At 34.1% G+C, this 14,396-nt stretch overlaps 1 protein-coding gene and 1 long non-coding RNA gene across 2 annotated transcripts; one reads left to right on the forward strand and one right to left on the reverse strand.

Annotated features, from left to right (window-relative positions):
* Nucleotides 1-2,199: 2,199 nt before the first annotated feature.
* On the forward strand, nucleotides 2,200-11,606 carry LOC108363036 (uncharacterized). The gene is made up of 3 exons (XR_001847550.1): nucleotides 2,200-2,275; nucleotides 8,098-8,099; nucleotides 11,597-11,606. It is a non-coding gene; the product is annotated as an uncharacterized LOC108363036 (long non-coding RNA).
* On the reverse strand, nucleotides 2,417-14,190 carry LOC108363035 (juvenile hormone epoxide hydrolase 1-like). Its single transcript, XM_017616245.1, has 5 exons — nucleotides 13,820-14,190; nucleotides 6,070-6,269; nucleotides 3,361-3,559; nucleotides 2,479-3,283; nucleotides 2,417-2,442 (listed from the first exon to the last, which is right to left on the reverse strand). Exons 1-4 carry the CDS (start codon nucleotides 14,012-14,014, stop codon nucleotides 2,507-2,509), a joined length of 1,371 nt encoding a protein of 456 aa, XP_017471734.1. The 5' UTR covers nucleotides 14,015-14,190; the 3' UTR covers nucleotides 2,417-2,442; nucleotides 2,479-2,506.
* Between the last annotated feature and the right edge of the window lie 206 nt (nucleotides 14,191-14,396).

A 14,396-nucleotide genomic window follows, 5' to 3' on the forward strand; every position in this document is an offset into this window, starting at 1 on the left:
GGTTGAAGTAGGGAGCACTATAATTGGTTGCGGATCGAGAAATGCCTGGTCTAAGCCAACTGTGGCCAAAGGGTCAGTTGTCTCATTTCCAGGCACTCCCGAGTTGCCCGGCACCCAGAGTAAAGCAAAGCTAGTTATCTTTACCAACAGAATTTAGTCGCGACTTGCATTGCCGGACTAGTTTGGAAGTTGGAGGGCTGGTCAATGACTTAAGTGCAGCTTGGCTGTACCCGTAGACAAGTAAACTCCTTCCCCACCACCTATTTACTACCACATAGTCTATGGCTTTGGGGATTACAAATACCTCACCCTGGAAAACCGAAGCATATTCCCCAAGAGAAAAAGTGAAGCTTATCCCCATTAACTTCGAAAAATACTCTAGATCCTGACCCTGATTCAGTTTTGGAGCCATCAGTAAAGATTCGACAAAGTACGAGTGCGGGCTCAGTACTGGAATTAAACCAGCATTCCCCCTCATCGCACTCTTTCTCTAGAATCTCTTCAACAAAGGTAATGGTGGCGTACTATCCTGTAGCAATGAAAAGACACAAGTGCTCATATATCTGCCGCCGGCAATTTCCGCATCGCCTCACTCAGTGTTATACCAACATCCGTTTCTTTTTAGTCTGCAGGTGGCCTTTAAGGCTTCCTCACGTATAATGACATAAATTGAAGGTAAGTTCACCAGTCCGTCAAGAGCACTATACACCAAAAAAATTCAAGTTAAATAAATGGGATATCAAACAACCATTTTGGTTCTTTACTATCGAAACCAGATAAATTTTCGTCGGCCCCCAGATTTTTTTACGCCACCATAGACCCCTATCGAGTCTCCCGTAGACCCCTGGGGGTCCACCTGGACCACTTTGAGAATCACTGGTTTATTTCTACATTGTTACATTTAAAGTCAATACGTTGAACAGAGCTTCACGTTAAAAAAAAGCTAAACATATGNAGACCCCTGGGGGTCCACCTGGACCACTTTGAGAATCACTGGTTTATTTCCACATTGTTACATTAAAGTCAATACGTTGAACAGAGCTTCACGTTAAAAAAAAGCTAAACATATGTACATGTTTTTTTACATCTGTATTAATTTTTTTGTCGTATTGTGGTTTCTAAAGTGAATTAATTTCCTGATTTGTGACGCGTGAATTAACATTTACCAAGCAATATTATTACACACACACACAGCACATTAGGTCAAACGGCTGGGTTACTTACGCGAAAGTGAAAAATTCAAAGCGCCTATAGTTTTTATTTTTTTTTGTTTGCATTGGTTTGAGGTATTATTAGAGGCACATTCGGAAGTTCTTGTTCAATTCTAAATACGAGCTTAATAAAATGTTTCCATGCAAATTCAAAAATATAAAAGAAAGAAAAGCTGATTTGTATAAAAACGAGCAAACAAAATTGAAGTACTTTATTTTCCACGTAACCTAGTAAATATACGTATAGATATGTACATACATATATTTATGTGGGGTATTCACAACGATGTCGTAACATATTGTGTAAATATCGTAAACTTTAAACGGCGAAATATATACAAAGGGGGTTCGCGAGTCGCCATAAAGGTCATATTATGACTTTTCGCGGTGTTAAAGATAGTTGCTTGTGGTTTCAAGTCCCCTAATTATTTATGTAAACTTTTTAAGTTTACGACATACAAGAATATGCCACCTACGACATTGTTGTGAATGCCACAATAGTCTCCCTAGTTAACAGTAGTTTGACCTAATTCGAATTGGCGAAAATTTTCACTCTATTACTCACTGCTGTGAAGCGTAACCTCGCGAAAGCAACCATCAATTAAAGATATTTGGTAGATCAAAATCGTTTATTTGTGTTGTACTAAATATGTTTGTTGTAAATAAGAAACGAGAACATAGTACAGTGAGATTCTTTCTTAACTATAACAGAAAAAAAATTAGGGTGATTTAAAAATTTAAGGAAAATTTGGTTTTTGAAATTTTCCTGCTACCATCCCCTACAAATGAAGAATTTTGAAAACATGGAGACCCATATTTTTTTATTTTGAAGTAGGTTAACATTTATCCATGTCACCGGCACTTTAAATTCTTCCATATATATGTACATATCATACGTTTAATAATATACAGAAGTATTTCGGAAATTTCAATTTTGTGGGAAATCGCAATCAAAGTTGGAGCGATTCATCCTTATCAGGCTTATTAGTTGTATGATGAAATCTCCAAAAACGTGAATTTTGAATTACTTCTCTATATCTATTATTAAACATGCGATATATTTGGTTTGTTAAAAATACATTTGTTCGTTGAATTGCTATAAAACGTTAAGAATGAATATTTTTTCACCGAATAAAAATATTTGATTTCATAAATCTTCCAAAATTAAAATTATAATTATTTAACTTTAAAATTGTATTAACTATGGCTGAAACAAATATTTTTGACCACCCTAATGTAAATATGAATCTAGATACGTAAATACCCTTTAATTAAAAAATGCCATTTGCATAAAATTATAAGGCTACTTTTTTAACAAACTCAATAAAGTCCTTAAAAAGTGTTTGTGGCACTTCTAGTGCCGGAAAATGCCCGCCATCCTTGTAGAAGGTACTCTGGGTAAGATTTTTATATTTATGCTTAAGTTCAGCATCCGTGGCGTGTGTTAAATCCCACTTAAAACGCGCGCACGCAGTTGGTATTTGTATGTGAACGCGATCGAGGTCAGTTTGTGTTTTTGAAAACGCCTCCGCATAGATGCGTTGCGATGTTGTTATAGAGTTAGTTATGTAATAAATCATAACATTGTCCAACAGACTATCTAATGTATAATTTTTGGTTAGACCGCCATCCGAAAGTTTTCTATATTCTGGATTTGTCCAGGTTGAGAATTTTTCCAAGATATATGCAGCCAAACCGATGGGATTGTATGATAGGACGGTACCAATGGTGTCAGGTTTTGTAGCCTGCAAATGTACATAGCCAGTTTCTTCAAGTAGATATGATTTTTCGTCACTGAAAGAACGGAAGAATTCCCTTTGCTCTGAATCAAGATAAAGTCTGGGAAACAAAGCACACAGCGTTTTGGTGACCAGAGCGAGAGGACTCAAAGAGATACACCAATTGGAATGATAAGCTAATACATTTTGTGGAAAGAGCGCAGCCATGTTCGAACCAATTACAGAGCCCCAATCACCACCTTGCACCAAGAATCTGTCAAGCCCAATGCGTTGCATAAGATTTCGCAAAACTACAGCTATTTGAGCGGGTCCAAAGCCGATTTTCGAAGCGCCCTGAAAATAGAAAAGGATGTTAGTATTTAAATATATAGTGATAATACCACTCTAAGCCAGAAATATGTTCATTATACCTGGGACCAACCAAAACCTGGCAAACTGGGTGCAATAACTTCGAAAATATATTCGCTTTCTTCGTTTGGACTTGTAAGTAATGGAATGATGTCGTAGAATTCGCGCACAGAACCAGGCCAGCCATGGAGTAATAATAATGGGAGTACCGTTTTCCCTTCCGCTATTTGGGGTTTCACGTGAATATAGTGTATTCGCAAACTGTACGATAGAAAAAAATATAACAATAAACAAGAAGAGAACACGTTTTTAATTGTATCTATGAACAAGCAGAAGTTTTTAAATTCGATAAAAAAGGTAATATCTACTTATGCCAATTTTAAAGTGGATACATGTGTAAATATATACATTAGAGGGTGCCAACATATAAGGAAAAAAAATAAGATCGCCTAACACCGCCGAGTCCAAAGTATGTTTTTCAAGGCTATTTCGAAAATTTTTGATTTTTTTACTGCGCCTAGTGATTGCATTTTACAATTTGCAGTGACACCTACATATATTCGAAAAGAAATTTTTTTAATACGTAGTTCTACTGCAGTAATAAAAATACTTATTTTCCAAAAGTGCAATGATTTGTGGTGACCTTTAATTTAGTTACATTAGGGTGGTACTTATGGATAATAATAACTGAGACATATTGGGTAAGTAATGAGATATTTGAGGTCAATGAACTTGCGAACAAAAAACTGTATCCTCGAAACAAGAACATAGATATATTATACTTTAGATCCCACTGTAAATGCCGAAGATATGACGAAAAATGTTAAGGAGCGACCCTACGTACGGCCAAAAAAAAAGTCGAAATTGCCTTGCAAAATAACTTTAGATTCGAAGGTGTATAGCGAACTTTTCTGGTACGGTATGTACATATTTATGTATGTTTGTTTACATTTATAATAATTTACCGATATTTGTAGGAGTTGAGATTTTTGAAAAACACGTACATATTTATGGTCCGATTTAGTTCATAATTAGAAAGTTTGTTTTAAAAACCTTTTTGAAGTTGTTTAAAAAAAAATGAATTTTTAGATAAATTTTAGGTTTTCAGTGTAATGGAGTAAGAAATCTCGTAGAATTTTAATAATTATTTTTTGCTTAAGTATATATACATATATTTCGTACACATTTCGCAGTTTACGTATTTATGTATGTACATATATGTATATGTACATATGTGGAAGAAGATGCCTAGCACCGTCCGAAAAAAAATGATAAAAAACAACGAAAATTCCTAAAGCTCAGTTATGCAAGACTTAGACCTGACTTGACTTACCTAGAAACTTAGAAACGATTATTCTCCGTGTCATCTATTCCTTTTTCTCTTTTTTTTTTGGATCCTCATTTGGATCAAAATTGGAAAAAAATTACAATTGAAATAAATGTTTTTAGGCGTACCAAATTGTGATTTTATTTATTTTATTTTCTGTCCTTACTTTAAAGTTTGTTTTTTCGATAGCCATATGAATTGCATTTATCAAAAAAAAAAAAATAATTGTTGTAGGCATATTTGGAGGATTTGTATTAAAAATAAGTGAAAAATATGAAACTTAACTTAGAGATTAAAAATCTTTTCCACGCGACTTTCTTTAATTGTCATTTCAAAGCCTATTGAAAATTTAGCATATGGGCCATATGGACTAGTGGGACATTACATTTTACTCCACAATGTGAACAATTATTTAACAATATATTAATTTTAACTATGTCGTTGGAACTTATACAACAGCGAAAGATAATTTTTAACATAAATATGTAGAACGATAACTAATGTATAAAATTGCTTTAACAAACACACCAAACGATTTCTTAGTTTTATGTAACTATCATTTGATTGAATGTGACTGGTGGGACACTGAAAATAACTCTATTTTAACCTTGTGTACTCAATGAGGAATTTTAGCCAAAACACTTGATTTTCAAGAACGATATATTTGTGTTGAGCATGAAATAAAAGTTTCCATAGACAAAAATTACAACTTCTTTTGATTTTGTAAGTATTCTTTTTGCCCACAGGTTAATGAAATGTAGGCATTCAAAAAGAGGTTACTACTGAAATAGAGATATTTAGGGCATATTTAAATTTATGTCGTTTTCCTCTTTTCAATGGAATGGCCATATAATGCCTAAGGTTGATCTTTCGCAGCTCTATGCCGTCCACAAGGGGAATTAATTTTGAGTTTTTGGCTGTTATCCTTATAAGGAAGTGCTCTTGAAAAAACTAAGTACATAGAAATAATAATTAACTCAATTTGCCAACATTTATCTACTTGATTTTTGAATAAGTAGAAGTTATTAAGTAACTACGAGTATATGTAAATGGAAATATGTGTACAACTACGTGCCTGTGAAGTCTTGTAAATGAAAACATACAGCTGGGCGCATATATATAAGCAAATAGTGAATATTCTCAAAATTTAATTTCAATATTCCAGGCACATCAACCCGGTACGTCGCGGCTTCGCGGTTTTGCTGACATTGTTACTGACCTCTTTGAGAGCGTCATTTGTTCATTGTGGTGCATTTTAATGAGCGTGCACGCTCAAGCTTACTCGCCTACATATCGGCAATTAGTATTGTATGAAGATTACATAACACAAAGATTACATACATATGTACTCACAATTGAAAATGTTTGCGTTTTGTCAAACAAATCATTTTTGAAACGTAGAACTATGAACATACATATCTTAAATTAATCTTCCGTTACTTACCCTTGAATTTGGGTTTCAAAATGTGGAAACTGACTCAAATATGCTTCCCTTTTATCCCAATTTCGCAGATATGTCTCAAGCCAATATGTGACAATGTTTTGTAGCTCCTTGGTGTTGAAGCCGTATTGAAAGCCAATCCCTTCCAGTGGTGCGTGCAGATTCAATGGGCGCGACAATTGTGTTTTCAGACCAGCAATGAGCTTTAAAAATAACAAAAATATAAATGGTTGCATACATCCATATAAAAAAAGCAAAATCAATTGTAAGAATTTTTCGCACACCAGTTGCTTATTTATAACGCCGTGCCGTCGATTAAAAGGAACCGGTTGCATAATATTCGTGTTAGTTGTTGCTATTTTTATTCTGAATTGCAGTCATTTTTAGTCAATGCATTGTTTGTGGTTGATTTTTTAGCAAAGAATATTGTGTAAAGCGAATGAACTCTTCGTTGCAAAAATATTCACGTACCACCTGCACTTAAGCTTTTTGGCCTTGACTATCTTGCATTATATAATGTTAGAGCTTTTTAAGAGCATTTGGTTTTTCTCGCATTAGCTTGATGCGAATGCGAATATGTAATGTGATAAAATTTATGAAAATTATAAATAATGAAAAGTTAGATTCGCTAAGTTCTAGCATGCCTCATAATGAAGTTTTTCACGCAGCTGATGTCCGTCACTGAGAGTTGCTCAGGCGTTTTGATAAAATGCATGTGAGTGCTGATACTTAAAGCTTAGCCTGGCTAATGTATGGTATTTTCGATCCCCACAAGCTGTCTCAGCCAACATATCCTAATTGTTGGGGGTGTGTGCTACTCTCCGCAGACAGCGGCAAACCACCAAATGGCAATGCGCTATAAAAAACCATTAGGCTTTCGGGGGCGGCGTAAAACCATAGGACCAACGGATAAAATATGTAAAACTTAGAAAAAATCTAACCGCCAAATATTTATTTATTTTCCCCCACTCATTGCCCTTTATGAATAAAAACTAAGCAATTTCTTTTTGTAAACATTTCAGATCTTTTACTCGATTTATTCAAACAAGTTCAAGTAAAGGCTCTGAAATTTTAAGAAAAAGCAATTTCTTAGTTTTTATTCATCTGGCCAATTGTCAGTTGAACGAATTCCTATACCTCTCCTGACAAGAGAATGACCCAGATTGCCCTGATTTGCCCTTTCATCAGTCTAACATTTTTCCGCAATGCCCAGCTGTAACTCATCATCCATATCAATCTGGTTTTGAAGTATTCAGAAGCGGTCGATGTAGAAGCTAGGCGAATCTGATTACCTACTGCCTTACAGAGTAATTATTAACGCCCAACTCAGCAGCGTAGATAGCGGATGGAATATTGATTTTTAACTTTCATGGGTGGATCAATTCTATCGAGCCCACCTGTCTATGCTACTGGCGGACTACACAACTGTCAGGCGGCAATCTCTCCATGAAACGCTTTGCAGAAATCTGGAAGCACAATTTTGCTCACAATGAAGCATTGCCAAAAGATATATTTAATACTTTAGCGAAACATTGGGCAAAATATGTAGGGAAACGTTCTTTTACTTGCGCTCGCAAGCATCTGCACAAAATGTATGTATACTTAAAAAACAAATGACAACTACTTTATAGTCCCATTTCGAAACATCTTCTACTTCTAATTTTACACCAATACTACTCTCTTTCACTCATCCATTTTAGTAATTTCGATGAAGTACTCGGTATGCGAAGGTTTTAAAAACTGTCAAGTGTACCCAGATCCCTTTTACTAGCACCCAGTTGTCTACAATATCTACGGCTGATACGCTCAATAAAGCAGTAAGTTTTAGAATAGCCGTGGTGTCCGAAATACAACCTCCTAATTCCATTAAGAATAGCCCTCTATAAGCTCTCTAGCTGGTTAACGACTGTTTCCATCCCCAAAGAGTTTTATCAAGCAATCTGGACCACCCAAAGAGTTTACTGTCCAGCATTACTCCGAAGAACTTGACTCTAGCATAAAGTACAATTAAACATGACCAAATGAGGCAAGTAGTAGAGCTGATGAATGGAACGATCTATGCCTAAGAGTATCAATTTATCAAGCTAGAAAGCAAATTTATAAACTTTCATTAGGCATACTGAAACTTTCCTCTAACAATAAGCTCCAAGTAATCCGCAGAGGCTCAAGAATAAGCAGCCATGAAGCTAATAAGAGCCGTATATAGATTTTTAAAATGTAACAAAGAGCCAAAAAAAAATTTCTTCCTGGTCGCTTCTAACCGAATGCATCTGTGAATCTTTCTGTCGTCATTAATTAATAACAAAACCTTTTACCTTTGGTTGATGAAGTTGAACGAATAACCGACGCGACTAGATACAAGTAATCGATCAAAATAAACGGCTCATATATCTATCTATTTTTTATGGCGCTTTGTGACATTATAAAAATCTATATTCGGCTCTTATTAGTTTATGGCTGCCGATGGGTTATGCCACTTTCAAAATAAAAGACTCATACATATGTATATAATAACTAAAACTATAGTCCTTTCGTTATATTTACGAATGGTTCGTAAAATCTTGTTTCGTTGTGAAAAATGTGTTCGTATTATGAACGAAAGTTTCGTACTTTGTACAAAAACCAAGACTACGAAATTTTATTTTCCGTGAAGAGTATTGGGATGGACCTCCTCCTGAAGTAGCTGCCATCAAAGAAGTGGGAATCAGGAATCTAAGCGACTACTCTGAAAGCTAAGCGGCAAACAGGGCCCTGAACTCGCTGATGGTTAGATGTATATGGAAACCAGGCCAAATTACTAATGTGGGAATTAATTTTCTTGCAGAGCTGGGGATAAATTGTAGCTGGTTCGCTCTTGCATTGATGGGACCCATATCAGCTGAGCGAACATTGGGCGAAAGCTAGCGTTAAACTCAATTACAAGATTCTGCTAGTCCACGGTAGATCGGAGGCAATCAAAGATGCTGATTTTGCTTACACAGCCACAGCTCCCGCTTTCGGGCGAGCCCTGAGCTTGTTGTTTTAAGACAGACATTTTCACAAAAACTAGCAAACACAGGACGCTTATTAAGATAAACGTTTATGCCGAATTTCCACTAGGCATTGAAATGACAAAAACTGTATGCCATTTAAAAAAATGCCATGTGGAAATGAACTTAATGTCTATTTTTTAATGTAATTTTTTTTTGCCCGACTTTGTCATTTGTCATTTTTGCCATTTAATGCCTAGTGGAAATCCAGCATTACCGTATTTGAGCAGGGAATCACAAATAATGAAAGCTGTAAAACGACTAAAATACAAAATAAATTAAAGCCACACCTTGCTATCTAGTTGACCTAGCCGCGAGCATTTGGTTCAAGTCATTACGTAGAAAGTAGGGATGTTAATTTCTCCTTTTTTACGATCCCGGGATTTTCGGGATCTGCTTATCATAATCCCGGGATTCCGGGATTAGTCTTGGTATTTAGATATTTATTATTTTTCAACAACCCAAATCGAAAAAATTGCTTCCTACTATAAAATAAATTTTAAATATATGAGTTTGAAACCTACTTTTTTATTTAAAGGCAAAATTATTTCAAAAGTAACAAAACAAAAGACAGTTATTGAATGTATACGCATATAATAATACTATGGCGTGTACATATCTGATAAAGTAACTTAAGGTATGTCGAAAAAGCTGGATGCAAAAAAATGCAAGTCAACAAATTTATTTTGCGGTTGAAAGAATTTCATATATAAGGATTTATTTTAAAGCACTTTGTAATCTCAAAGATATGATCAATTCTAAAAATCATTTAAAAAATTCAGTGCAATGTAGAATAGAAGTATGGCTACCAAATGAAACAGGAAATTTCTTTAGAATTGAAAAAATTTAAATTTTTTGGATTCACATGGAGGAATAGGTAATTTTTTAAGCTGATAAAGTTAAAAGGGACAAAAATTGAGGACGTTACCGAGTTTATAGAAGTCCTTAAAATATAATGTTTTTTAAAGTAAATATTGCAAAATTTCATGGATATTTAAGGGTAAAATTTTAAAAGGACATTTTCAATACTTACCCGTCTATATGCACAAAAAAATTTAATCTGTTTAAATTCTACAGATTTTCTCTTCAACTTGATATCCATACTTTTTCTCTATGCAAATTTCATTTTTTGAATTACTGACGTCAGAGTTAAAAACTAAAAACGCAATTTTATTATATTTCGCCCCCGGTTTCGCGATTTATTGATTTGTTGTGTGCAAAATTGACTATCACACGGTGTTATATGTATAATGAGCTAGACTTTTATAAAAAATATGAATCATTAATAAATAAAAGAGAAATATAGCCAACACTGGTCAAGAAAATGAGTTTCTGTTATTGCCAGCAAAGCAAATTACAAATCCCGAAAATTCTGGGATTACTTGTCAAGAATCCAGGGATTCCCGGGACCTAAAAAAGACCGGGATCCCGGGATTAACATTCCTAGTAGAGAGCAATGCAAATATTTAGTAAATAAAACAAAAAATAGTAAAAGATAAACCAATGATTCACTAGGAATGTGTTACTGTGAAGAAAAATAAATGCTTCAAGGGAAGCTGGTTCGCAGGGTATTACCACAAAATATTATTGCCTACCAAATTTTAAATCTCTTGTTGTCTTTACCAGAAACCGCTTATAGAAAAATTTAACAACTTAACTAATGACTAGGTCAATTTTATTTTTATTTTTGCTTTTGTTTTATTTTTGTTGGTTTGCTATCAGAATAGTGTTACGAAGGAACATAACTTTCATATTGATTTGTTCCATTTAAAAGGTATTGTTTTTGTAATTACTTATGTACATATATGTAAAAAATTCACAAATAATCGTACAAAATATTTCTTATCTACATAATCATATATCGCTAGCTTAGAAAGAAAAGTTGCTGAGTCCCATTTTAAAAATTTTACAGGAGAGGAAAAAATCTTCCTATAGCCATTTTCTTTAACTATTTCGCAAGACTTTGAATCAAACACTTTGCGCGTTTAAAGCAAAGCAAAACACCATAAGAATCAGAAAGATTCGATATTTATTAAAAGATGACGTATTATATTGGCCTTATCGGATTTGTGGTGCTTCTTTTGGACTTAGCAAATTTTCCTTCTATTGCTTATGAAGAGGAAAAAATAAAACAAGTACCTTTATAATTTTCGAAACGATGCGTATTCAAATTCTCAAAATCTGAGTTTTCATAAAAAGTGGACTTAGCAACTTTTCACTCTAAGCTAGCGATGTGCATCTATGTACAGTACAAAACCGCGTATAGTCATTCTGCAAATTCGCGTAACTAACATTTGCTGCAAAAATTGGATTTGCTCACACAAGCTCTTGGCTCAATACTTATCAATTCGTCCTGAAATATACATACTAGCCAGAAGTGCGTTTGCTTTATAAAAAAGAGAACCATTTTGTTGATACGCGGTTTTGTTCTTTAAATGACGTTATGTACATACATATATGAATGTCCAATAAATACATCTAGATGTATATACACACATAAGTACATATGTACATTAGAGTGGCCTTAATGAACTGATGTTTTTAAACCCAAGGTGTACGCACGGAAAAATTTTGTACATTGTACATACATACACATTTGGGTTTACTTTTAATACATTATTAAGTCATATTATATCGATTCAGTTACTTTGTAGTTGTAACTGTCGTTAGCCTAATGCGCTGGCCAATAAGGCTTTACTGCGTAAATATGCAGGGATCATTGAACTAGTTCAGAAATTGCACTCTGCCACCTAGTATATACCTGTGATGGGCAAAATTGTATTTACTAAATATTAACTGTGTAGAAAAGTATTTAGATACATATTTACTTTCGTTTCACATAACGAAACATGGCGTATAAAGGTACTTAGAGATTTTGGTTACGGATGTACCAAAGAAAATGTATCTACTTATTTACTAGATACAAACGTACATAGTATTTATGACTGTATTAAATACTACATACTTGCTATTTAAATACTCAATATAAAAACCTTGGAAAAAAGTCCGTTAATAAAGAATTTCGGGACATTCGGGACTATTTTGTGATTTACGGGACGGCTTTGGAATTTGGAATGAGGTGAGGTAAGGCATTGATTGCTTTAGCTTACCTAAATCGTTAAATATTTAGCTTATATTTAGCCGAGTACTAAATACCTTAGTACTTAAGTGGGAGTATTTTACCTACATAAGTAGAAGTACTTAAGGTCAGAATATTTAGCGTCATCCAGTTTTTAGGTTAGTAGGAGTGACAGTTTTTCCAATCTCCCTCAATGGGCGGCTTTCAGTTCTAACCATTGTGCATAAGTTATGAAGTAACATTTTCAAACAAATTTTCGATTTATGAAACATACTTTATTTTTTTATGAATAAAAGTGTTAATTAATATATTTTCGAAGGTATTTAATCCTGGAAATTTAATTTATACTCTTATTACTCGATTCTGCATATCCTGCACTTTTCTCAAAGATGTATTAATTAGGTATTTACAATACCTTATCACTATATATATTAATACAATTTTTCAGATAGGTGGCAACCCGCTCCAAAAATATTTTGGCAGTAAACTTTCTTAAACCTCTTTAGTTTGATAGCACTATTATAATATTTCATTTATTTTATAAATTTATCAATTGAATAAAATATTTAAAATATGTGGTAAACTTCCTCAAAAATATTTTTGGAAGTCAACTTTCCTAAATCTTTTTATTTTGATACCCATATTTCAATATTTAATTTTTCCTATCAATTAAATAATATTAAATTTTAAAACAGGTGACAACCTCCCACAAACGTATTTTCTACTGTAAGCCTTCCTAAACCTCTTTCGTTTGACAGCCATATTGCAATATTTGCTTTATCTAATCAAATTCCCTAAACTGCAATTGGTCATTTTGACCCAATAATTGCAGAGCGGTTAAGTTAGACCTTTAGCAATGCATCGGTGTAAACTGAACTCGATTCCATGCATTAGTTTTTGAGTGATGCGCGTAAAAATATACCGACAGACATATACAAATTCTAAAAAGTAATGATTTAGCTTCTGTTGCTTTAATAATGAGCCCATGATATATTTTTGTATATGTATTTTAATTAAATGTATTAGCTTTCGAAGAACAAAACCCATAATTTGTTTTCAAAACCTTTAGCACATACACCCGCTAGCCTCTTTTCTAGAAACGCACCTGATTAATATTAATGTAAATACAATAGGGGTATTCACGATCCGGTACATACTGTCTAGCATGGTGCATAGATGGCATAAATAGCATGATTGTTGTTGTTTCATGTGTTCAAACAACAACAAAATTAGCCAATCATGCTATCTATGCACCATGCTAGACAGTATGCACCGGATCGTGAATACCCCTAATGTTCACCCTGCATAAATGCATAAGTGACAAGTAATTTTTAAACAAAAACTAAACCGACTTCAGTTCTCATATAAAAATTTAGGAGTACCGTTAATTCTTTCATGATTCAATGAGACACTACCTTTCCGATGCAAGATATGCGGTAATTTACTTAACAAAAAAAAAAAAATATTCCCACGAATTGATAACCTCCTCCTTTTTTCGAAGTCGGTTAAAAACTGCCATACAAACAACACCGAAATATGCACAGAAATTCAACGCAAAAGGTGCCTTGTTTTTTACGCTGTTTAATATATATTTTTATACTTATACATACATACATATTCAGGAGTATATTCGCAATGTTCATACCTCAGGTTTTACTTTAATATCAAAGGTCTTCACCGCACTATCTTCCTGATAATTTACACCATTTCCGGGTCCCCAATATTCGGTATCGTTCAGCTTAGGTGCTGGGAGGGAACGAGAAAGTAGCCGATAGTTTTGTAAGAGCACGGCAAGTAGAAACGATACAGTCACGACCGCAAAACGTATGAAAACACCCATTATTGTTGCAAGGAGTGAATTCCGGTAAAAATGTCAAATCTACGCGTATCCGATATTTTCCGTTCACCTCGTAAGCTTTTTGTAAGTTTACGCTTTACGCCACTATTTAAGTAAAAGACGGCCAACCACGCGCGCGTACGTCTATTCTCCAACTGACTGTGGTTTATTTACGTTTACGGCCTGAGAATAATTGTGGTGGTCGCATTTGTTATTTGAATTGAATGCGTGAATTTACTGTGTGTGTATGAATGAAGGTGTGTGTAAATATGTAGGTATGTTTGTATATGACTCATTCCACCGTAATCGATACCGAATGTAACGAAAATAAAATTAAGAATTTTAGTATATTATTTAAGAAGTCTGATGAGGAAATGTGGTGATT

This window comes from Rhagoletis zephyria, unplaced genomic scaffold (genome assembly GCF_001687245.7).
Source record: "Rhagoletis zephyria isolate East Lansing unplaced genomic scaffold, Rhagoletis_zephyria_1.1 Rzeph_scaffold_01172, whole genome shotgun sequence".
NCBI lineage: Eukaryota > Metazoa > Arthropoda > Insecta > Diptera > Tephritidae > Rhagoletis > Rhagoletis zephyria.